Source organism: Pleurodeles waltl, chromosome 7 (assembly GCF_031143425.1).
Source record: "Pleurodeles waltl isolate 20211129_DDA chromosome 7, aPleWal1.hap1.20221129, whole genome shotgun sequence".
In the NCBI taxonomy this organism is placed as follows: domain Eukaryota; kingdom Metazoa; phylum Chordata; class Amphibia; order Caudata; family Salamandridae; genus Pleurodeles; species Pleurodeles waltl.
The window spans coordinates 639,064,054-639,089,978 of NC_090446.1; the positions used below are offsets into that span (position 1 = coordinate 639,064,054).

Below are 25,925 nucleotides of genomic sequence, written 5' to 3' on the forward strand. Positions count from 1 at the left end.
ACGGGGTGCAAGGGTGATTTATTCCCCCAGCAGAGGGATGACTGTGAAAGGGTCAGTGGTCTTCGGAGTGTCACAAACACTTCTGCTCTCCCCTTCACGCCACTTTCCTCTGTTAGACACTTGCACTCCTCTTTCCTCCCATCTTTCTGAAATCCTCCCTTCATAGTTCACGCTGCATCGCTCTCTTCTTCCGCACCCTCTTTTACTCTCTCAGTCTCCACATATTTTCTTGCATCTCCTCCATGTCTTCACCCCCCAATATAGACAGATTGAAAGTAAAAGAAAATGAAGTGCTTACTGATGCAACCACTTAATTTTAATTTCCAAGCACTATATGTTCTTTTACATTCATCCTGTCCATATGTCAACAACTCTGTACCTCCTACATATGCTTTTTCATAAACTCACAATTACAAACGGCACGTGTCACCATTGCTCATTGAGCACGTCAGAGGGGCCAATGTTTGGGTGCACATGACTACCAAAGGAACAGAGGAGGCAGGTCTGTCGAGACCATCAAGGGTTGCTACCTGGGGACCTTTCGTCATACAAACATGTATGAATACCTGGTCCTTACATATAGGGAAGCATACAGGACACTGAGGTTCCCTAAAATAATTTGGGCAAAAGGTGCCCTTGGTGATCTTGACAGACCGGTCTGGTCTGTTGTTTTGGTAGTTCAGTCTGTGCTTAGGGAGGACAGAGATGAGGCCAGCCCGTTTTGGTTTCTCGCTCCCTAGATCCCCGCAGTATGGTACCAGTACTATGAAACTCATCATGAAGGCCTTAGTGTTAGGGTCAAGGTAGAGACAGCTTCCCGTTCCGGTGTCTCCTTAGCACTAGTACTAGTAAACTATCACTATTTTGCTCTTTTTGCTTTCCCTTTTCAATATTTTACTTTAAAACACTGTGAGTGTTTCAGGGTTATATATATATATTTATAGGAACTAGCAGATTTCGGTAATAAGGAACTGGCACGTCGGATGCATTGCCACTTACCTATCTAGTTGTCCGAGTCTCGCCCAGAAAAATGGTTCCTATGCACCTATCGTGTTTTAGTAACTTTTGCTCTGTCAGCTAGAAACATTTTTGTTGAAATCTGCAACCCATGCCACAAATTATAGATTAGGTGGAAAATTAAGTGAATCCATAATGATGCACAGAACACATTGGCAACAGAAAGCCATAATTCCCGTGGCGCTCCATGGGCGACTTGTACATACTCCACTCGTCTATATTTTTCTGCCTTTATAAGTGTGGACACACCGTTTTTAGCGCGCACTTTCAAACATGCAAACACTGCGGCATTATGCACTTTCCGAGCGGGGAATAGCTGCAATAGTTATTTTCCTATGCAAAATGTGGCACCGGGCCTGGTGTTATCGCGCGAACGGAGCTCTTGAAGCCATCCCCCAAATGTCTGTTGCCACCACCCTAGGATCTGATTTGGCGCCTTCAGAACTGTAATGTCTCAGTAACTCGCCTGGAGGCCGGCACACACAATACCTTTTGAGGGGGTCGAGGGCCTGTCTGTGGCGCTCAAGCGTGAGAGAGCACCGCCACCCCCCGTGCAGACCTGTTCCTTCTCCATATACAGTCACAGGCGGCCCAGTGTAAACAAGGGCCTGTGCGGCGGCCCGGGAGCTGCTCCAAGGGTCTCATCCACGGGAGAGATTGTAGGAGTGTGTGTGGGGACAGGAGGCTCGCCGGAGTTGGTGGTTGAAGAGGAAAAACATAACATTTTAAAACTACATATGTCTTGAAAAAATAAGACAACGGTATCAGGATGTGATAGGCAGAGAAGGGAGAATTGGCAGAGAGAGAAATAAGAAGAATGGGAGAGCAAGGGAGTAGAAAAACAGATATTCTTAAGTGTTGTGTTTTTGAATGAATCAAAACTGTTCTTTTGAGGTCTCTCCTACTAAACAGAGCAAGAAGTAATGTTAGCTTGCAGTGGGCTTAGAGCTCGCCCATTGCTTAACATTGGTTGGTTTCATTGTCACTTTCATTTACTTGCTTCTTATTTGTTAGCATGTTTGGGCTTTCCTTTTACATCTCATGTTGCATTACTCTGTCCATAAAATGCTTGCTTTTTCAGATGCTCCTTTTTTTTATGTATGCACTCCTTGATAGTGAATGTGTTTTCCAGCTGTTCACATAGTGTGGTTCTCTTCCCCTCTCTGTGCTGCTCTCTCTCGCCTGTGTATTTCTCTCCCATCTCTCATAGTGCTGCTCTTGCCCTTGTGTTGATTTCTGCTCCTACTTCTTTCCAGCACCAAATGCTCTCACTTTCTCACCTATTTGCTTTTTTCCCTGATCCACTTTGTTCCCCTCTCACCCATTTTCACCCAACCTTGCGCTTTCCAGCCCTGCTCTCTGTGTTCCTTCAGGACACTCATGACCCCTCGCACCTCACTGTTTAACCTATGTGGCTACTGCCCTCCACTTCCGAGCTGAGTCAGCAAAAAAAAAAGCAGCTGTGGCATTTTTTAGGTGCATGCATGCATGGTGCGTGTGTGCTTACAAAATGAGACATTAGGCCTTTTAAGTCGAGAGAGCTCAAGCGCTTTGACCTGTTGTAAGTATTGTGGGCTTTTAGCCACACCCATCACTTTCATTTGTTGCTGGGCTTGCCTTTAAAAAATCACTTGATGTCATTGGTAAATGCTTTACGTTTGTCCCGCCTTGAGGCTGTGTTTGTCACGCCTTGCAGACTGCTACTGTTACATGGATTATTGCACAATTGCCATGTACGTAAGCATGGGTGAACTATTTTTTTTTCTTTTGTCTCTCCCCTTCATGCTGCATGGCGGCCTTGGCGCTCCCAGTGCGAACAGGCAAAACAGCGTGAACTTGATCGGCAGTATTGGATCGCTGGTCACGTTGTTCTCAGTTACTTAATCAGATTAATTTCTTGTGGCTCTCCCCTTAAAACACTTGAAATTGGTAAATGCTTTATGTAAAACACAAATCCTCAAAGCAAAAGCGGCTCTCCTAGCACAATATTCACTGGACTCTGGAAAATGGCCCCATAATGCTTTGCAGGGCATTACTTTTACAAAACATTCTTGCTCATAACTCAGTCTTTGGTGTTCCTAGGGCAATAGGACCACCACCGAAACATTAAGCAGGATGCACTCTTTCTATCCAGGTCATCTCTGGGTCTCCACACTAGGTTAGTGGGGCCCCCAAAATAATAAACCCTCCCACCAGTGAGTGTTTTTTTAAGGTTTCATGGCTGGAATTTTTGTTCTACAACTAAAAGTAGGGGATGTTTTAAGAGCCTTATTTGTAGTAATCAGTAGGTCAGCCAGCCCTGAAAATATGCAATGTATTATGTCATCTAGGGGCTAAATGTATGGTTACAGTGTGTTATATTCAGACATATCCTTTTTGTGGGTTTATGCCCTTTAGGGGCTAACTATATAGTTACATGACCATGTTTCTTACAAATGCTGTTTTCATTGTGGTGTTCTCTAGGGACTGTTCTAAGTATTGCAGTCATCTCAGCAAACTACAGTATTGATGGCATGGACACTTGCCCCATTATGATTTGCACGGCCTTACTTTTACAAAACATTTTAGCTCATATCTCAGCCTGTGGTGGTCCTAGGACAATAGGGCCACATTCAAAACAGTGACCACAATGTGATCTTTCTGTCTACATCATCTCTAGGTCCACACACTACGTTAGTGGGGACTCCAAAATAATAATCTCCACCACCATTCATTATCTTTTTAAGTTCTCTCATGGCTGGAACTTTTGTTTTAGAGCGGGAAGAACTTATGTTTTATGGGTCTTGTTTGTCATATTATCGTAGTAGTCCTGCTATCCTTGAAAACGAGTTATGCGCTGTAGGGGTTACATATATGGTTATACTGCATTACTTTCTCTCGTTCTTTTTTCATGTGGTTATGCTCTCTAAGGGCTGACTATATTTTTACATGACTATGGGGGTCATTCTGACTCCCGCCGGCCGCGGTAACCGCAGGGCCGGCGGGAGCTGCCGAATGACGCACCGCGGTCAAATGACCGCAGCGGCCATTCTGGCTTTCCCGCTGGGCTGGCGGGCGACCGCCAGAAGGCCGCCCGCCAGCCCAGCGGGAAAGCGCCTTCAACGAGGAAGCCGGCTCCGAATGGAGCCGGCGGAGTTGAAGGCGTGCGACGGGTGCAGTTGGCGTGCTTGGCAGACACTGAAATTCTCAGTGGGGCCCTGTTACGGGGGCCCCTGCAGTGCCCATGCCAGGAACAGGATGGCGGTATGGGGGATTCCCATGGGCAGCGGAAAACCGGCGGTACACCGCCGGTTTTCCGTTTCTGACCGCGGCTGTACCGCCCCGGTCAGAATGCCCAAGGGAGCACCGCCAGCCTGTTGGCGGTGCTCCCGCGGTCCCCGGCCCTGGCGGTCAAGGACCGCCAGGGTCGGAATGACCCCCTATGTTCCTTCCTAATGCTATTTTTATTGTGGTGTCCTTTAGGGGCTGTTCTGAGCATTGCAGTCAGCATACTATAGTATTCGCTTTTCGAAAACCCGCTCCGTAATGCTGTACAGGGCATTACTTTTACAAAACATGTTTGCTCATAACTGAGCCTGTGGTGGTCCTAGGACAATGGGACCACCCTCAAAATGCTATTTCTTTCTACATCATCACTGGGTTCTCACACTAGGTTATTGGGGACCCCAAAATGAAAACCCCTCCCACCATTCAGTGTCTTTTAAGCTTTCTCAATGGTAGAACGTTTGTTTTACAGCTGGGAGAAGTTTTGTTTTAAATGCCTTATTTGTAACATCATTGCAGTAGGCCTGCTAGCCCTAAAAACAGCCTCCAGGGGCTAAGTATATGGTTACACTGCATTACTTTCTCGTGTTTTTTTCCATGGGGTTATGCTCTCTATGGGCTAACAATATGGTTACATGACCATTATTCTTAAAAATTATATTTTTGTTATGGTGCCCTCCATGGGCTGTTTTGAGCATTACAGTCTAATGCCAAATGTTTATTTCTCATAAATGTTTCTATGATAATTGTATATGTTTTAATAATATCTCCTTATTACAATTATGGCCATGATTCAGGGTAACTTAACACCCTTATTACACAATGACTTTTTGAATACTATTGATATGTTTCAGCGATCCTTCTAGTTTATTTCTCCTCTGTGGCTGTCTTTTGTCTTTTTTTGGGGTAATTATTGTTAGCCAGCCAGCGACTCTGATGGTGGGGTGTTGAAAGTGGTATTCTATTGGAATTAGCATGGCAGATTTAAATTAGAATGCTAAAAGGCGACATTTTCATTTTCTGCTGCATTTAGAGTGAGAAGATAAATCGAAGTGCTTTAGTTATATGCAGGGCCACTGGAATTATAAGAAAGGAAAAGACGTAATTATGAGGCATGGTTGACCAATTTAGGTGGCAAGAAAAGTCCAGTTATGAATTTGCAATGCCAATAGCTCTAACTCATGCAAATGGAAGACCTATTGCATTGCAAATGCTTGTTTTATTGTGGATGCTGCTCAGCATAGTTAAAAACCATTGACAAAGTCAGTATTTCACATGTATTTGTGTGTCACTAATTGCAGCTAGCATTTTGGGGCTTCAAATGAGGGGCTAGCAGGCAGAGTCCCAGTGTAATGCCATATTGCTCTCCTGCCAGGGCTCTGAGCCTCATTTCACGCATTGCCACTGTTTACATCCTCTCCTGTGTGTACTGGAATAATGTCACCATGCAGGAGGAAGGAGTTGTGACAGTCAGGTGTATGTGTAATACATTCCAAGCACTAGCGCTGGTGTAGTAATAGTTTGGTCTAACTTTCCATATTAAAGGCATTTTTTGTTTCTTTAATAACGTTGGTGCTGTTTGCCAAATCTGCACAAAACTTTAAAAAACTGTTCACTCTTTTGGCTCCTTCATGGAAAGTTTCAAGCTAATGCAAAAAATAAAACGGATCTCAAAACATTGATTTTCTTTTTAATTTCCATAGGGAACTTTCTCTCTGACATAGAAAAAAATCAGTTGAGCAGAATTACATAAATTTTGGAAGAAGGTTATACTTTACCCAGAAAGCGCGCTTTTCATTCTTTGGTGTGGTTTTCAAGAAATTTGCAATTAAAGTGGGGCTCGGGTTGTCATGAAGGGGTGAATCTCCTAGAAAAGTTAGTGGGGTCTGGACAGTTATATACTGCGAGAGTCCTGCAGTGCTGTAAATTCAACAAATACCCGAATCCCATTAGTTTAGGGAATCCCCTTCCCCTGTCAGCTAATGGGGTACTTCATACCATGTGATATAATTGGCCAGTCGCAACAATTGAAGGAAATGTTGCATTTGCCAATACAGAACTTGGGGACTTGTTCCCTTGTCCTGAAAACTTGTTTAAATAAAAACACAAAAAGCAAATTGGATCAGGGTAGGGACACCCTGATGCAAGGACATTTGTGATGGAGGATTCAGAGAGATTTTCCCCATTGATTACAATAAAAAATAATTATGCTTACAACTGCAGGACCTCCTGTAAGATACTGTGGTACTTCAGAGTGAGCCAGTGTACACGATTGGACCCCATAGTATTGTGGTACTGGGCAAGCTTACCCAAGGGAAGTAGGATAGTACCGTTGAACCATGGGGTGAAAGCTGGGGTGACAAGTGTTGTGGAAGTACTGTGATACCTGGTACCTGAAAACTTTTTTTTTTAAGTAAGGAAAAGACAATGCGGGTCGGGAGCGGATGGCAGAGGTTAGGTGTAGGAGTGGTAGCACCAAAGGCCATGCCCTGAGGCAAAACCCTACTGCACAGTGTCAAAGGCTGTATGCGGGACGGTTGGGCACACACAAGAGGTTGGGTACAGGGCATGGTCAAAGGCCAGGCCCTGCAGGACACCCCCGCAGTGTATGTCCAAAGCTCCAGGAGGAAGGAGAAGAATCAGTACGAGGACGTCATCAGACAGCCCCCATCCATCATCCCATGTGTCACTACAGTCCAGCCCTGTATCCCCGCCATTGCTCAATCAGTGTGGTCTATGCCACACCAGGACACTACAGATGGGCGGGGCACAAGGGAGTGAGTAAAAGGATATATCACAACTATAATCTCGCAAAAGCTGGTACCCCCAGCTATGTTAGAACGGTAGCACCAGCGTGTACCACACAAATATACATTATCACCAGTCTGTACAATTATAAATTAGCACTAGCCTGAACCCATAAACTAGAAGTTCGCAGTCTGAGGGGCAGAACATAAATGTAGACAGAGAATACACAGCTGCCAATGAAACCTCAGCAATCAGTTTAAGTCAAAGGGAAGCATGACCTGGGGCTTCCATTGGGAAAACCTGTAAGAAATAAAGGCCCTCATTACAACCTTGGCGGGCGGCGGAGGCCGCCCGCCAAGGTTGGACCGCGAGCGGCCTCCTATGCGGCTGCAATCCCGCCGGCCGCATTACGACATCCCTGCCGGCCCAGCGGGGATGTCGGCCGTAACATTGGAGCCGGCTCCTAATGAGCCGGCGGTGTTGCGGTCGTGCGACGGGTGCAGCTGCACCCGTCGCACTTTTCACTGTCTGCTGTGCAGACAGTGAAAAGCAGGGTGGGGCTGTGCCTGGGGACCCCTGCACTGCCCATGCCAAGTGCATGGGCAGTGCAGGGGCCCCCAGGGGCCCCGCGACTCCCCTTCCCGCCAGCCTTTCCATGGCAGTCTTTACCACCATTGACAGGCTGGTGGGAAGGGGAGTCATAATTCCCTGGGCAGCGCTGCCCTGGCGGATTAAACCACCGGGACAACCATGGCTACAGCCGCGGTCATAATACGGCACATTGTACCGCCAGCCTGTTGGCGGTACAATCGCCAAAACAACCCTGGCGGTCTTTGACAGCCAGGGTTGTAATGAGGTCCAAAATTTGCAATGAGTTTGTGATATGGAAATGTGATTTTAGTTGGAGTCTAATGCAGTAGTAAGTGCAAAAGAACTGACCCCCCTCTTGATGCAGAAATCTTAGAAAAGGGTATGGATTACATAGCCGTTGGCACTGGAATGGCCATCAGTTACTGGTGGGGGACCCTGGAGAATAATTTTCGCCTGGAAGGAGAAACAGAACCATCTGAGCAGGAGGCAGCCTGTGGGGGGAAAGGTTTTATAGGCCCAGCATCAGAGCACTTCTTGGTTCCTGGCTTGCCCTTGCTGCTCCCACCGCCACAGCATTCCCATAGGGACTCGAGAGATGCATGCAGGTGTGTGGACACCTCCCCCACACCTCAGGTATAAACTGACAGGCCCACTCAGCTACTGGCAAGATACTCCGGTTGATGTTTACAAAGGTACTGTATTGAGATTTTTATATTTCCCAAGCTCCCTTCCAATCGAATTACAGGATTTGGATACTAGCAAAGGGTGAGGTCCAGTCTTTTAGCTGATGATGATGTTGGCCTTGCAGTACTAATGTGTGACAAAATGACACTATATTGAAATGGTGAAATACTTCTGCCACAGATCGTGCCCCATTATGCTGAATAATTTGCCATTTATTGCGCCATAATTAGTCAACCTTGCTGCACAATTTGGCCCTTGTTGCCTCACAATACAAATGACCTGACATATGGCAGGCTTGTTACTTACAACCCAGCTCTGGCACTGTGCCATTTTTCCAGCTTGAGGCCACAAATTAGTGTAACTTCCTGTAAGAGAACCAAGCCAATGTGGAACGTTTTCAATCTGTAGGGACATTTTTCATAATCTATGTGCTCTCCTTTTATTTGTTTAAATTCTGGGGGCCTGCAAATAAACCACCAGCTCCAAATTCAGGGAGACTGTGTTTACTGTCTGTGTTTAAGCCCTTGAATATGAGTGCCTTAGAAGAGTAGGCGTTGTTTACTGCACTAGTAAACAGATACTACATGGTTTATATATTGCACTTAATATGATTTGTGCCTTTGAAAATGAGGAACAACTGCAGTATCTTTGTTTTTTTGTACAAAATCCTAATGTCCTGATGTTTACCAATCAATTACCCTCATTGCATTATGACAAGCTATGCCTCTCAGAATGTGTTAGGAGAAAAATGTTGTATTGTATTACACCTGCTATTTACCAGTAGAGATGGGCGAGCCAAGCAAATCTGGAGGATGGCTTGAGCCGAATGTCTGGGTCTAGCTCGGCCCTTGTCACACGTGTACTGGAGAGCCCAAAGAAGGCAGAGCAAGCAAATTAGTCATTGGACCTCTCGGCCTCTAATGCGGTTGTATGGGACAAAAGCGTATAAAATGCCAGAGGGCGGAGTGTAGTCATAAGATTTAAAAGTATACTTTTCTGTTTGGGAGATTTCTAGAGACACTGGGGATTACAGGGACAGACCAGGCCTACTTGACGCCATCCTGCCCTTCACATGCAAATCCTTGAAGAGCTTTTATTCGAGTGGCAAACTCTGTGTATCAGCAAGATGTTCACATTAGCCGCAAAATTCCTTGTGTTTTCAGAGCACTTGAAAAAACAAATCACTTTCATATTTGTCCCTCTCTCAGTCGACTTGTGAATTGAGGTAGAGCCTATCATGGGATCGGCCATGCCTCAGCCACTCGGAAACTTGTAATTGTATTCATATAGCGCTTACTAACCCTGATGAGGTGTTGAAGCACTTTTCGGTGAGTAGCATGCTACTCCTGAACCCAAAAGAGTTAGTGGTGGATTAGTATAAAGAAATATGAGCTATTTGAGCGGTAACTATGTGAGTCTGTTAGTTAAATTGAATAGGATAAGGGATGGATAGAAGAGGGAAGAGTTTAGAAAGTGTTATTTGGGAGATCATTGTAGTAAAAGGAGGGATGGGCTGAGTGAAAAGGAGAGATGGAGGAGAAAAGAGTCTGTAGAAAGGGATTAGGGAGATCCTAGTAGTAAAATATGGTTTGGGATGAGTCCAAGGACCAATACATGAAAGAATAATTTACAAAGGGTTCTTTAGGAGATCATAGTAATAAAACTGAGGTTTGGAGTGAGCCAGGAGGGACAGAGGAGGAAAGAGTCTAGAAAGGTTTATTTTGGAGATCACAGTGGTAGAATGAGGTTTGGGATGAGTCAGAGGATATATTGAGAGAGGTATAGTGTTAAACAGAGTAGTGTATTAGAGAGAGCATTTTTTTTTTTTCTCTTTTCTACAGTAGGAGCGAAGTAATAAATATATAGATACATGACTGCATAGAAAGGGCATATATGCATATTTGTATAAGGAAGATAAAATATTGAGATTTAAAGTTGTATTGTATAAATGTATATAAACGTGTTGCTGTACTTGAAGACAATTTAGTTGTGTATTTTTTATAACTCATTTTTTTAAATTTTATGTTTTTCTCATTATTTAAATAATGAAGTGTTTGTAAAACATATAGTTAAGATAATATTTACATATTGTGATAGATAAATAAAACAGAGACCCATAAGCATCTAATCAGACAACTTATATAAAAACTATGCAATGGCCTATAAACATGTTAAGCATAGACTAATGTAAAAATATATATATATATTTTTATATATTTCAAAAAGTTGTCCCAAACAAGGGGGCACTCCCAACAGGGTTTATTTCACATTGTAGCAGCTCCAGCAAACAACATAGAATGTCTTTCTTTAGGTCTGATGTGTTTCGGACATTTCAGTCCTTGTTCACTTGCCAATTGAGGGCCGAAGCAACAAATTAATTGCAGGCACATGTACACAATTTAAATACAGATACCCTCCTGTGGGGCTCCAATAAGTAAGTTCAGAGCCAGTGCATCAAGGTAATAGTGGTCCTGCACAGTTCCATCTTCCCTTAGTGGTTTCATTCACACCAAACGTAATGTTAAAAAACAATTAATCACCCTCCTCTGGGCGGAATCCAAAGTTGCATTACTAGGTTTGCTGTATTTCCAACCTGCTGCTCCAATTGCGACACAGTAAAAGTCACACAGACCTGCTGTACAGTGGTGCTGCCTCTGGCTGAACAAGCTGTTCACTATTTTAAAAAAGTTGTCCCAAACGAAGGCGCACTCCCAACAGGTTTTATTTCACATTGCAGCAGGTCCAGCAAACAATATAGAATTCCTTTCTTTAGGCCTGATGCGTTTCGGACATTTCAGTCCTCACAGCTCAAATGCATTGCTGCAATGTGAAATAAAACCTGTGGGGAGTCCACCTTCGTTTGGGACAACTTTAAAAATAAATAAATATATATATATATATATATATATATATATATATATATATATATATATATATATATATATATATAGATAGATAGATAGATAGATAGATAGATAGATAGATAGATAGATAGATAGATACACACACAGATCCTCCTACAAAAAGGAAAACGCCTCGGTCACAGCTGCCTTTGAATCAAATTCATGGCATGCCCGTGTACAAGGGAACAACGGTTCCTGAAATGCGTCGGGTGGATTTTCTCTTTTTTTGTTTGCCATGTAAAGCAAAATAAATTCGATTCAAAGGCAGCTGTGACCGAGGCGTTTTCCTTTTTGTAGAAGGAACGGTGTGTGTATTTACGGAGGTTCACGACTCCGCCTCGGTCTGCCATGCTTGGGTGCGGACAAAAGGCGAAACTCGAAAGAACTTCATATATGTGTGTATATATATATATATATAAATATATATTTACTCAAAAAAACAAAAAAACAAAGGTTACAGGGACGTTATAGTTAGGTTCTGAATTTACTCGTACAAAAACATAGAAATCCGGCAGTTTTAGTGAGAGTTCTTTCAAGTAACTATAACTCGCACCTTAAGGTAACTATAAGTTGCGCCATTTCCATGCACAGTTTTCTTATCAATCATTTTATTGCAAAAGTTACACTGATAATATCAAAGATGTCATACAATATCTCATCAACGATATAACATGTGGAGTAATTTGCTGTGCATGTCCGAATGCACACCCTTTAGCTGTGCGCAGGGCCTGTCTCTGTCAGTGATCTGTGAGTGGGTGTGTGAGTGCCAGAGTCGGTCCGAAAGTGGGTGTGTGAGTCTATGAGTTGGTATGACTAGGTGCATGAGTGTCTGAGTGGGTATGTGAGTGGGCGCAGGAGTCTCTGAGTGCATATATGAGTGAATGAATTAGAGTATAAATGAGTCAGTGATTTTTCCAAATGTTTTCACATTCGCGTATAGTTTGCAAATAATTCATGAAAAATCACGAATTGTCATGAATACCGTGCAGGGTGATGCAAAATTGATTTTAAACCCATAATTTGCCCCTAAAACACACCTATACCAGGTACCCTGACCCCTTATGCCACTCTCACCCTAGGTGACCGTGCCCCATGAAATAAAATGGTAGCCACAACTTTCTGGTCAGGTTGAGGTCAACCAATTACTGTGCTTCTTTTCACACGCAAATTTGCAAAAATGTGTGAATTTTTGCAAAGTATTCATGAAATAATCGCGGAGGTGCTACCCCAAAACTTTCCGTACACAGCAAGAATCACCAGAACACCTTTTTGGGAAAATTTTGTGAAGATTTGTCAAACTGTGCCAAAAATATAGGCAGGTCAAAAAATGCTTTTTCTATGGAAGCATTGTCCTGACTATAACTACCTTCTGGCGACCGTCAGATATATAGGTCTATATTTTAAAAACCATAGTTATTATACATATTTGTACAAAGAAATACATATATCTAGATGTATACATATAATCAAATTATAAATGTTTGCATGTACAGGGATATGCTACACATTAGTGTTTGAGTATGGTGGTTATGTTGGAAGGAGCCAATTCTTGAATAGTCTTCTGTGGATAAGATAGTTATCCATGGATCTTATATTTGAGGGTAATGAATTCAGTAATTTGGCTGCTTGAACAGAGAAAGATGTACCACCTATGGTCGATTTCTTGTATGGTGGGATTTTGAGGCAAGGTGCCAATCTTAAGAGGAGGTTCCTTTGCTGAATGTATTTGGTGATTTTATTGGTGATTTTCTTCTTGATGAAAAGTGGTCCTATCCCATGTGCTGCTTTGTGGGTGATACAAAGCAGCTTGAAGGTGTATCTTCTGGCAACCGGTAACCAATGTAGGGCGATTGAGGCACAGGAGATGTGGGCTTGTGGTTTTACATGCAGGAGTAGTCTGGTAGCAGAGTTCGGAATCAGTCTTTTTATAGTTGATAGAGAGGATCTGTGGTGGAGCAATAGTAACCTGCACCTTGTGTGAAAAACCCAGGTGGGGGAAGATGTATAGCAGAGTTTTGATGGTGATGAAGCTTGATCTTGCTAATTTGTCCACTTGGGCATACATTGTTAACTTGGAATCCATGGTAATTCCAAGATTGCTTACTTCCTCAGTTACTTTACAAGGTTGTCCCAGATCGTCAGGCCTGGCGCAGAGTGGGTCACAATTGTTCCAGACAGCATATGTGAGTATTTCCGTTTTGGAAGCATTCAATTTGAGATGGCTCCATGCCATCCGTTGATCAACGGATCCGAAGCAACTGAAGATTTTTGAGTTTCCAATTTGTTTGGGGCTTGTGTTTAGCCATAGCATAATACTAACAAAGTATAACTGAGAAATGATATAATATTTGTCAGTAAATACAGAAATGGAGACATGGCTGGGGTAATCTTGCTTTGCTATTTACTTCCAAACCAAACACATTTCTGATATGTCTGCACAGACGGTAAATGTTCACATGGATTTCAGAGAAAAAGACCTGTCTGAAAATCTGCCACTTCCCTTACTTGTCAGCTTATGCCTGTCCACATTAGATTCTGAGAGCGTTCAAAGTTTACCTCAACATTGATATTTAAGGCGCTCAATCTGAGAATGAGAAGTAGTGCCTAAAGACATTAAATCAGTGGTCTCCAAACTTTTGAATGCCAAGCCCCCCAGTTGAAAAAAAAAATCATTGGCCCCCACTCAGAGAATTTTTCACAATTATTTTATAAAGCTGCAATATTTAATTATGTCTAGACTTATTAAAGCATTGCAGTTAAGTACTGTTATCTTTTTAAAGATGCAATAACATGTTTCTGCTTAAAACAATGCCCTGCTATCTGTATAAAGCTTCTTTTGGCCAGAGCCTGGTGCCACCTTCCCCCCCCCGATCACTTGAAGACCCACTAGGGGGGGGCCTGCCCCCCAGTTTGAAGACCCCTGCATTTAATCATTAAGCGCGTGCTATATTAACTATTCACTGAATCAATCTGGCAGTGAAGATGCATATTAAAATAATGTTTGCCCTACCATTTTACAAAGTAAGAATGATGGGTTGAAATTACAACAAAGGGTCTGATTTAGAGTTTAACGGATGGGTTACTCCACCGAAAGGTGACAGATATCCCATCCACAATATTAGGATTTCCATTGGCTATAATAGAAAATTGAATTGTAATACAGCGGACAGGATATCCATCATGTTTGTGACAGAGTAACCCTCTCCGCCAAACTCTAAATCAGGCCCAAAGTATGAAGACATTAGCCGTAACACTCCAACCACATATATATCTGTAATTAAAAAAAGTCAGGAACAACCAGGATTATGAAAAAAAACAACTGTGCACAGTAGCCTCCTCATTTTAATAAATGTATCATGATCGGAACTGTGGGACAGGTTCATTTTGTCTAGATAGTATATATTTTCTTTAACTGAAATCATACTTCTTGGCATATACAATTTATACTAGATGGTCATGCTTTTTGACGATGCTAATATCTATGTTAAACTGCTCCTGATGTCAACACTCTTACCACCTCCTTCTTACAGAGCTTAAACCAGTGTTTAATTTGTGCTGGTGGTTGCCGGTGGGGGGCACAGCACTTATTTTGGGGGGCCAGCACTTATTTTTCTCATCAGGCAGTTACTGCAGGCAGGAAGATACATATGGTAAAGGTGGAGGAAGAGAAAGATGAAAAAGCGTGAAGGGGGAAAACAGAAAGTTGCAAGGGTGAGCTGAAGGGGCAGGGAGTGGCTGTAAATAGATTAAAGAGGCCCGAGATGTCTTTAGGATTACGCTGCCTCAGTATTCTGTGCTCAGACATTTAATTGCAGCAGCCGACTTTCAGAGGAGAGCTTAGGGCGCCAGCATGTTTTTCTTTACAAATTCAGCACTGGCGCAAACCCACATTTAAGCTCAGTTCTATCCTCGGTGAGACAAAGAAGTGAAGGAGCTCTCGTCCATGAATTGAATCCGCAGTTCCCAGCAGGCACTGCAGTAACCACACTGGGTCTAGGCTGGGCTAGACCCTTGGGACTGCCTAAGGGCCAGTTGCTCAGATTTCAGACGTTTCAGAATGAGGCTACCCTGTTGGTTCTTGCACAAGAAGGTAGGATCATGTCTCACATTTTATGAATCTTCTTCATTGGTTACGGGTGACTGTCAGGATTCACTGTAAACTCCATCCGGCTCGAGATGGAGTAAGTATGGTGCTTCTGTTTGAAAACCTAGCAGAGCACAGCATCCTCAGGCTCTGGGGAGGCACTAATGGTAAGTGGATATGCCATGAAAGAACAGATTGGAAAGTTGGCATTCCTAATCCAGTATTATGGAATTGATACTCTTGCTGTGCTTTTGGAATCCCATGTGCCAGGACTCTGAGGGAAACTGAAGACACTGCTGTTCTCATCAGTGTAACCTTCAGCCTCTCTTCCTAGATCCTTGTTTTTTAGCACCTGGAAACCTTTCGACAGCAGCAAAGGGTCAAATAAATCACGTGGCAAGATATGGCGTCTTTGAAACTGATAGGTGCCCACTGCTTGATACCTGGCTTAATTTGAACCCAAAAGACCACTGGCAGATGTGGTATGTCACTATCAAGCAAGTGAGCAGCCACTCACCTGAAGAGTGAAACAACCGACCCCACATCAGCAGCGCTGCTGCTTTGTTACTGCCTTGATATTCCATTATAAACCTACTCGAATGAACGTACTTACTCCTTTGTACAATTACTCTTGTACTTTGTTATTGCTTTGTAAACGTGCTGAAGTTTCCATCTCAGCAGAGAGAGGATAAACAAAGGTGCTAGAGCAACATGAAGAAACTGTGCACTTGACACATAAAGGCTAAAAAGCTTCGATGGTTTGGTACTTAGAGTGCGGGACTCAGGCCTAGATTGCGGGGCGTGAACTCAACACGCCCTTCCTCGGGAATGAGGCTTATCAGGCGTGTGCAAAAACTCCTCTCACCTTGGAGAGCAGCATGGGCAACCCCGACTATAAAACGTTCGATGCTGTCTCTGATGTGGCCAGACTCTGAGTGAGAATCAGTGTGGGTGAAATTCGAAACACAAAGTGACACACTAGGACAACTTTGGCACACTGCATTTGAAAACATTACCTAGAATACCAAGTCGACAATATGATCCTTGTCAGCGTTACTTTCTTCTATATTGCTTGGCCCTGTTGACTTGTTTTCATTCCAACAACTAATGTATATAAAAGCGCATTCTAATTTAGTGATTCATACCTATAAAACGTATTCAGCAGGTGGGAGAACTCTAGGCAGTTCGAGGGAGCTCCAAATAGACTGCTGCTTCTGAAAGTCTGGGAATGTTGCCATCAGCGGTCGAAGTGCATTAAGTAAATCATGGGAACTTTGATCCTACAGGCAACGGAGGAGGGATCAATGAGTGTAGGGGCGGGGTCAAAGATGTGGCAAAAAATATAAAATATTCTCATTCAGATAGCTAAATATATAATAACTCAAGGATTAAATTAAAAAAAAAAAGTTAAGGTAATCAGTGGTATGTGCACTATTGTGTATTATGAATACTCTATTAGTTAATGCACTGTGAGGCCTGTATGTAACCAGAAAGCCAAAGAATGAAATCTTGGTTGGTGTAATGGAGAATTGTGGCTTGTGTGTTGTTAGTGCTACCAGGGTCCATACTGTGACAGGAAGCACAGAGAAAATGTAAGTGATTATGTTTAACTTAAATTACACGTAGTATCAGTCATACTGCTACCAAATGTGCAAAAAGGTTTCAGACAAAACGGTGCTTCCAAAATATAGGTTTTAGTAATACCCAGACTGTAGGTAATGATTTATTTTTCTTTAACTGCTCTGACAAGCACACACTGCACAGCTCAGCTGGTAACTCCCTTACACTACCAGTAGAAAAGAATGTAATTCGATCAATTAAACCAGTACCTGCTCCCAAGCCCCGTTCACATTTACAGATTAACCAGTTGTGCGCATTTGCATTTCTTTAGGCTAAGAGGCACCCTGGCAAGAAGGCCTGTTTATTGTTTAGCTGCCTGCCCCCTTGGGCTTACAGCACAGGAAACTCCATGAATGAAACTTAACCTAAAGCATTTGCACGATTGAAGTAAATCATCCCGGGACATTTTTTTTATCAGAAGCAGGGGAACAATTTTTCATAAATTAAAGAGTTGGGGCACATCGTGCGCCTCTGATCCCACCCACTTCGACCACTGTTTTCAGGAATCGTCGCTTGTCAGACTGGCATGTAACTACCCTTCTGCAGCCCTCCAGGCTTCACAGGAAATAGACTATTGGGGTCCCATTCGATGTCCCTGGCCAGGACTTCTTTGAGCCAACCTACCTACTGGATACAAACTCGAGGATGGCACTCTCTGTTCTCAAAGGATGTAGAGCAGACTGTGTAGCAGCAGTTTCTGCTGCAAACAAGGCCTGGCAAAGCCAATAGATGTCTTGCCTATGCAAAGCTATTGGCTTTGCCAACATGTTTTAGCCATATTGTACTCCAGCGTGGCTGCTGTTCAGCATGGCTAAAAGTTAGTGACACATCAGAGAGTTGAATGGTTAAGAGTGCTGTAGAGTGTTGTAGAGTGGAGTGGCAGAGAGTGTTGTGTATTGGAGTTGCATACAGTGGAGTTGTGTAGAGTGGCATACACTGGAGTGGCATTGAGTACAGTGGACCGGTGTAGAGTGCATTTGTGTAGAGTGTTGCAGACTATAGTGACATAGAGTGCTGTGGCATTAAATTCAGTGTCATACAATGCAGCATTGTAGTATGCAGTGATGAAGATTAGATTAGTGCATAGTAGAGTGCAGTGTACTCTACTATGCAGAGCGGAGTGGTGCAGAGTGGAGTGGTGCAGCGTGGAGCAGCGCAGAGTGGAGTGGCACAGAGCGGAGTGGCGAAAAGTAAAGTGGTGCAGAGTAGAGTGGTGTAGAATGAAGTGGCGTAGAGTGGCAAAAAGTGGTACAGAGTGGAACAGTGTAGAGCTGAGTGATGCATAGGGCAGTCGCACAGAGTAGAGTCAAGTGGCATAGAGTGCAGTGGCATACAGTTGATTGGCATAGAGTGCAGCGGCATAGAGTTGTACACAGTAGGGTAGCATAGAGTGGTGCAGAGTAGAGTATAGTGCCATACGGTGCAGTGGCATAGAGTGCAGTGGTATGGAGTGGAGTGGCATAGAAGGGAGTAGTGCAGAGTAGAATGGTGTGAGTTGAGTTGCAGAGAGTCAATTGTTGTAGAATAGAGTGTCAGAGTGCAGTGCAGAATTAGAGAGGCGTAGGGAGCAGCGGCATAGAACACAGTGATGCAGAGTAGAGTGCAGTGATGTACAGTGCAGTCACAGGTAGCAGTTGGGTAGAGTGCTTTGGCACATTGTGCAGTGGTTAAGAGTAATGTGGTGTCGAGTGAAGTGGCACAGAGTGGAGGGGTGCACAGTAGAGTGGCAAAGTGTGCAGTGGCATACAGTAGATTGTTTCAGAGTAGCGCGAAGTGGCGTAGAGTGGAGTGGTGCAGGGTAGAGTGTAGTTGCATAGAGAGGCATAGAGTGTAATTGTATAGAGTAGAGTGGTGTAGAGTGCAGTAGCATAGAGTGCAATGGTGCAGAGTAGATTAGAGTGGCATTTGGGGAAATTGGTGTAGGGTGCTGGGGCATACATTTGGGTGTTACAGAGTAAAGTGCATGGGAGTAGAGTGCATTGCCTTAGAATGCAGTAGTGATGAGTTGAGTGTTTCAGAGTGGCGTAGAGTACAGTGGCGTAGATTGGAGCTGTGCAGAGTAGATTGGTGTGGCCTTCACTGGAGAGGTGTGGAGTTCAGTGACGAAAGGTGCAGTGGTGTAGAGTAGAGTGGCAAAGATTGCACTGGCATAGAATAGAGTGGTACAGGGTAGAGGGGTGTAGCGAGAAGTGGCGTAGAGTGTAGTGGTGCAGAGTGCAGTGGTGTGGAGTGGTGTAAAGTGGAGTGGTGCAGATAGAGTGCAGTGGTGTGGAGTGGTGCAGAGTAGAGTCAAATTGTGTAGAGTGGAGTATTCATGGTGTGGTGGCACACTGCCATTACAAAAAACACATTTTCAATTGATATAACCATTACATTTGCACAGACACAGTTTTACAAATAAAACTATACAGTGCACAGACGAAAATGTGTGTAAGTTACATCACCTAGTGTAATGATTTGTTTTGATTGCATTAAAGTATTTGTTTCCAACACACTTCAGAAATAACAAAAAATGTGCTTCATTTGTGTTTCAAATTCTGATATATTCTGAAATACTTACACATTTATTTCAATGTTGTCTTGTGCTAGAAAAAACTCTTTCCTACCCCCAGTATCCAGCAAGATTGTCACATAAATCGTCTCACTTTGAAGTCAGAGAAAGAAATGTAAACAAGTGCCTTCAGAATACAGCACCTGATATTTAACCTTGGTGTTTGAATGCACAGCAAATGTGATGAAATAAGCACAAGATTTACATGCCTATTTACAGAAAGGGAGCACTAGGAATGATATTGTAAATAAGGTTTGGGCAAGGGAAGGTACTAACACAAGCTGAACATCCTAAAACAAATAAAGCCAGCAAATGGAAAGCAAAAACTGTGAGTTACAAACCACAAAGCCAATGGCAAGCAATGGGCATAATGCATTCCTAAGTCAGCTTTCTGAATGTCCGCAAGATGTCCTTAGCAAACCAGACAGCTGCGCTGTGCGGTCTGGTGGGCTGCGACCTAAAAAAGACTCAATAAGTCAGTGGCCTGTATAATTTGACTTGCAAGTAAGCAGGAATAGGCCAAATTCCCACATGTTCCAAGATTGTTATGCAACGTTTTGTAATTGTCATTTGAATACCACTTCCTACCATGAACAATATGACAGAGTAGCACTTTTTAAGTCTCATCTACCAGACAGTGCACGCTCTGTCTATTCCAAGACGTACTGTTATCTTACGGAGGGCTTAAAACCTGCCATCGCTTACCAGTAGTTGGCTTCATTTGACACTCACATCTGCTTGCTTCTTATTAATTTGCATGTTTAAAATGTGTGGGCTTTCCTTCCTCGATTTGCATTTGTCCCTCCCATGGCTCATGGACACATTACTGTGTCCTTACACTGACCCCTTTTTCGTGAACCAGTTTTTTCTTTTTGTTTAAGCACTCTCCGACAGTGCATATGCTTTCCACTGTACTTCATTTGAGTTAATGGTTAGGGCACCCTTTTGTGCAACTCTGAGACAGCCATGTTTGAATTGTGAATGTTGTTTGACCATTGCTGTAAATGAACAGGTACTGTCCGGTACTGAGTGCCTGTAGTTCTCATCACTGCTTCAATATATTTAATGGGGGGACAGGTAATTCTCGGGAGCAAACAGTTACTCCAATTAGTGAGTATATGCTTTGCTCAGAATCACTGGATGTTGGGTCCATGCCGGGACTCAAACCTGGTTTCCCCATCCCAAAGTCTGCAACTCTAGCCGTTAGGCCACCTCTCCCGTGACGGCAGTTTTTTCACTGTTCAACTGGATTTGATGCTAATGTGTATGTATGGATCGCCATACACTTAGCGTGACCAGATTTTGAGGAGCAAAAACCGGAACGGGTCTGACATAAAAGAAGGACTAAAGACTTTACTCTCACTTTTATAGCTGGCCTGTCCGAACAGTAGCTTTGGCTTTTTGGCTTGACCTTCCACCCTGCACCCCCAATTCGCCCCCACCCACTTCTCTCTGCTCCCCACTCCTCTCTCTGCTGGGAGCAGACCTGGGACTGTGTTGCCTGACAGTAACAGATAAATGACTTCCATTATTTCATATTTGTAGGCGTCTTTCAAAGGAGAGCATACCTCTAATTTATGCTTCCCTAGATTATCTGATCTTTGTCCCAAAAACCAGGACATTTATTTAAAATTAAGAGAAGCTTGGCGACACCAGGGCAGTCCTCCAAAAAAACGGGCATGTCCGTGGAAATCCGGGACCTCTACCCTCCAATCTCAATGTCTAGCTGCAGACCAAGGTCAAAGCTGAAGGCTTAAAATAGCTGTCCCCCGCGCACTCCTCCGTGAGGCAGTGGGCGGATACAGCTGTTGCCCATCCTGGCAGCGGAAGAGAGCAGGCAGCAGGTGGGCGTGAGGATTAGGGGAGTGAGGGGCTGGCGGTGGGCAGTATTTGGGTTATAATTAACCCCGCATCTGTGGTTGTATGTGGACCCCCTTTGATTAGACGCTCGCTCTGATCATAGGCCGTAAAGATATATAGTTTAAGAATATGTTTAGTAAAACAAAGGCGGACGGCTCAGGCCGCCGGAGAGGTGAAGCGTGAGGTCTGCGGATTACAGGCCAAGGTCCCACCCACGTCTCCGGCTGCAGTTCCGTGGCGGGGACCTTTGAGGCTGGAAGGGATGTCAACTGCTCCGGGCCATGCCTCAGTAGAAGTGTGCCTGTCGATCCTAGACATAATACGCAAGAATGAGACTACCAAATGTTGCTTTTGTAGCGTTATTCGCCCGCACGGGCTTCATTGCGCTTTGCAACCTGAAACGTTGTGTAACGGCAGATGCCTTTGTCAGTTCATGCTTCGTTATATTGAAATCATGTCTCGTGCTGTACTGTGAAATATCTATAGCGCCATGGCCCCTAATGCAGCACCTCCTGGATGTATAGTTAGAAAACTTCCACTAATTGGTTAGAGGGGGTCCCTGACAATTCCGGGCAGAAGTGTCACTGCACGTGAAGCACTGGTCCCAGCTACATCCCTGAACTGAGGTTTATACTACTATTGGAGAGTCACTAAAACTACGGATGGCGCTAGAGTGTTGCACGCTTGGCACTTTATGGTATTTGCGTAGCCTGCTTGTCATGAGCCGTAATGAAATAATAATAGCTACCCTGCCACCCAGCCCCCCTTCCCCCACCCCATCGGTCATCATTACACAAAGGCATAATTTGGGTGCAGTGCACCTTGCGTCCCTAGACCCCGGTGCCACTGCACCTGCTACATTATTGATTGGTGCGACCCTGCTTATACGTCTCCTTATTCAGCTTTCCTATTCTCCTCCATATCTCTTCCCTCGCCCCTCTCTCCTTGTCGCTCTCTCCTCCCTATCTCATTCCTGTTTTTTTAATTCGTGTTTAAGTGTCTCATCTGTCCTTATCGCCTTCCTCTCTGCTTTCCTTGATATCCACGTCTGCCCCTTCCTCTTCCTCTGCTCCCTATCATCTTCATTATCTAATTTCTCCTTCTTTCTCATCCACTTCTCCCATTCTGTCACTGTCCCCTCTCCTCGTCTCATTTCCATCGTCCACCCTTCCCTTGTCTGTCATCTCTTTTCCTTCTCTTCTCCGAAATTCCACTCTTCCTAGACTCTCCACGCCACCGCCCCTTCTTCACCCACCACCGGGCGGGATCTATAAACAGAGGGTAGACGGCAGGCTGAGGTCCGTCTCACCCCTGGGCCCCGGCGCCACTGCACCAACTGCACTGCAGACAACGAAAAGGATTTGCTTAAAATCACACAAACTGGCAGGAAATGAGCCGGGAGCTGGATCTCAAGAGTTCCGGTAAAAGGCAGCGGTACATAGGTTAGTGCCTCAAAGGGGTCAAACGTCGTTGACGCCTTGTGATTGCGGTGTTTGGCTGAGAGGTTCTTCTCACCAGAAGACAGATGCCAAAATGCTTCCGGAAAACTCATATTCTGCTTAGTCCAAAAAGTGAGCAACACTCTTTAATGAGTGACTAAGTGAATTCTTTTCTACAGGCAGGATGAAGCCAGGTTACTTGACGTACTTATAATTCACACTCTTACTAATACATTAACCCTGAAATATATGGAATTACACGTTTGCCTACTTCACCACTTCCGGTGTGCAGCGTTCTAGTATCAAACCAATGGCATTCAAACACAAATCTGAATTAGCATGTCCCATTGAAATCATACTTCCGATTACCAACCACAAGAGGGCGCTATAAAAGACTAAATGTGTGGTAAAACGAGTAAAGCAGCAATATGGCTGTTTTTTTAAGCTTAATGTATACACTAAGCCATGGAGGTCTAATAAAGCCCATTCTAGGGTCAGAGGTCAAACTACTGAGTCTGACCCGGAAGCACTTTATAAAGCAGGGTTCATATATGTATGTGTTAGAGCACTGCATGTGTTGTGGGGCAGAAGTGAGTTGTTCTAGCTTCATGTTTCTAAATAGGACACCACGATGCAGGCCTGCCAGTGCCCTGTAACTCACCATGCCAGCAGGGCCAGTGCACGACCCTTCAGGGGCCCCAAGCCCTTCAGCAGGGGCTCCAACCTTTTCTGTAATGAGAGCTACCTGTGTTCAATGAAACTCATAGAGAGCTACTAGTATTTAGAATGTTATAATAGGCACCACATTAGACAAGTGCCACCAGATGCAGCGATCACCTCAGTGCTTCAGGTATGGTTGCCAGCAGTAATGTGAAACAAGCATTGGCAAAGCCAACAAGTCTCGCCTTCTTGATCTATTGGCTTTATCAATTATTCCTAGCTATGGTGCACAGCATCTGCAATGCTGTGCAGCATGGCTAAAGTTAAAAAAAGCCTTTGAGACAGTCTTTTTTTTTCTTTTTAGTTGCGATCCATCGCAGAAAAAATAAAATAAAATGTGTAGCAGATGAAGCGGAGAGAGGCAGCAACACAGGAGAGGTAAGGAGAACAGAGCCGCAACACGAGGGAGGGTGTGGGTGAACTGCGAAGCAATATGAGGTACTATGGAGGTTAGTGGAAGCAACAAGAGTGACGGTGTTGGGTCCATCAAAGCAACACTGTGCAGTGTGGGTCGAAGGGCAAAGCAACCCGGTAAGGGACGCAAAAGCAACCAGGGAGAGGGATGGAGGGGGTGCAAAAGGAGCTGGAGAAGGTTGAGCGCAAAAATAAAACTGGGTTGGAGGAAGGCAACAGAGAGCGCGTGTGCTGGAGACGCAATGGGGAGAAGCAGAAGGCTGAGCACAAGAGGGAGAAGCAGTTGGGCAATAAAGAGTAACAACACGTGCAGGAGAGACATGCACAGTTCAAGATCTAGAAGCGGGGACACAAATAAGAAGGCAGCAGATGAGAGTGAGAAGGAAAGCCAACAAATGATATTCAGTTGGTGGGCTCCAAGCCCCTGTGTGTTCTTGGTAAGCCGCAACATGCCTCGCAACAGACAGCACATGCACTATCTAGCAGCTCAACATAAGAAGGCTTTGTCGTATGGAATTCCTCTACATGGGTAATACATAACAACCATAGCTACAATGTCTCTGCTATTGAGGTAATAGCATTTGTAATACATCCCCCAATGGCAGATGATTTCGCACTCAAATATCTGCTGCAAATTTACTTTGGAAATTCAGCCATTTTTCAAGTAGCTTATGTGTTCTGAAAATAAACACATTTTCGTCTTGAATACGTAGTCCCAATTTTGGTATGTATTTCTACCAAGCAAAGTTTTCTGATTTAATGGTTTGGCCTGTACATAGGAGAGCTACTTACAGGTACCTGAAGAGTTACCAGTAGTTTATGAGCCACTCCCTGGAGAAGCCTAGTTCAGAAGGTCCCCAATTAACCCAAGGCCAAGGACTATCTGAGAGATATGAGACTCTCAGGGACCTCTCTTCACTTTCTGCAAGGGAGAGGGGGCATCATTGTGTGTTACAGCATCATGCTGTCCTGTGCCTTACCGAAATCCTTCTGTCACACGGAGAACAGGCGCATCCAGAGCGCACCATAGCAACATAAGCATCAATGCCGCACAACTTTCGTCTTGTTCAGGAAAGGAAAAGTCGCAACACACGGCTGCCTGGTCTTTAGGCTCTGCAACGGTCCCACCTGCACAGAATTACAAATCTCACGTCCCTTGCAGTACAAACACTCACACAGCTGATATGCTGCAGGGCACACATACAATGTAGGCGTGTAAATTAATAAAGCACTTGTGTCATCTGCACGACAGACACACCCACGAAACATGAACTGCAGCGCATCACAGCACTATAACGTGCCGGCCTGTGCATCACTAAACTACTCCTGTTATAGGCCGGCCTGCGCAGCACTACACTACTCCTGTAATGTGCTGGCCTACTCATCACTAAACTACTCGTGCTGCCAACAGGAAAGGCACGTTGAAAGCACTTAGACATCAAGGCGTCACTGTGCTATATTTTGAAGCAATCAACACAACTCACGCCAGCCCCTCAGGGCACCTGTAGCACAGCCAAACCACACAGGGACGGAGCATTACCGTGCGTGCGCTCCATGGCGGCTGCGAGGCCTCGAAGGGTTGCTTGAAGAGCTCACACCTGATCCGAAGACCGCTTAGACGAGTGCAGTGTTCACCAGTCCGTCCTGTGCAGTGTCCACTATCTCCCCAGCGTTGTCCAGCGCAGGTGCCGGTGGCAGGGGCCTTGGCCGAGGTGTACCCTGTGCGCAGCAACCCACGCAGCTGACCCCTGAGGTCAAACTCTGATCAACGGGCAATGAGCTCTGAAAGTCGCGGACACCGGCTCGTGGCTCCTCACAAGTGCACACTGGTCAGGGAATGGTGGAGGCCGGTCCTGGTCACCGTGGCATGGCTGGTGTCTGCACCTGATCTGCGCTAGAGCAGTGTCCGGAGCTATGGAGGAGGCTGACGCGAGGGGTGCACAGTGCCGTCCTTCCCCAGCTTTGTCACTTGATAAAAAACAGTGTTAAAGACCTAGTGTTAAAGACCTCTTACTCAACTGTGAGCTTGG

The 25,925-nt window shown here is 44.5% G+C and overlaps 1 protein-coding gene across 1 annotated transcript in view; it reads right to left on the reverse strand.

Moving 5' to 3' along the window:
• The window catches only part of AFAP1L1 (actin filament associated protein 1 like 1), a 159,127-nt gene extending 133,537 nt beyond the window's left edge, over positions 1 to 25,590 (reverse strand). The window contains exon 1 of the mRNA XM_069244630.1: positions 25,436 to 25,590. Coding sequence (XP_069100731.1) covers positions 25,436 to 25,451 — 16 coding nt within the window. The 5' untranslated portion in view covers positions 25,452 to 25,590. The remainder of the gene's footprint in view (positions 1 to 25,435) is intronic.
• Between the last annotated feature and the right edge of the window lie 335 nt (positions 25,591 to 25,925).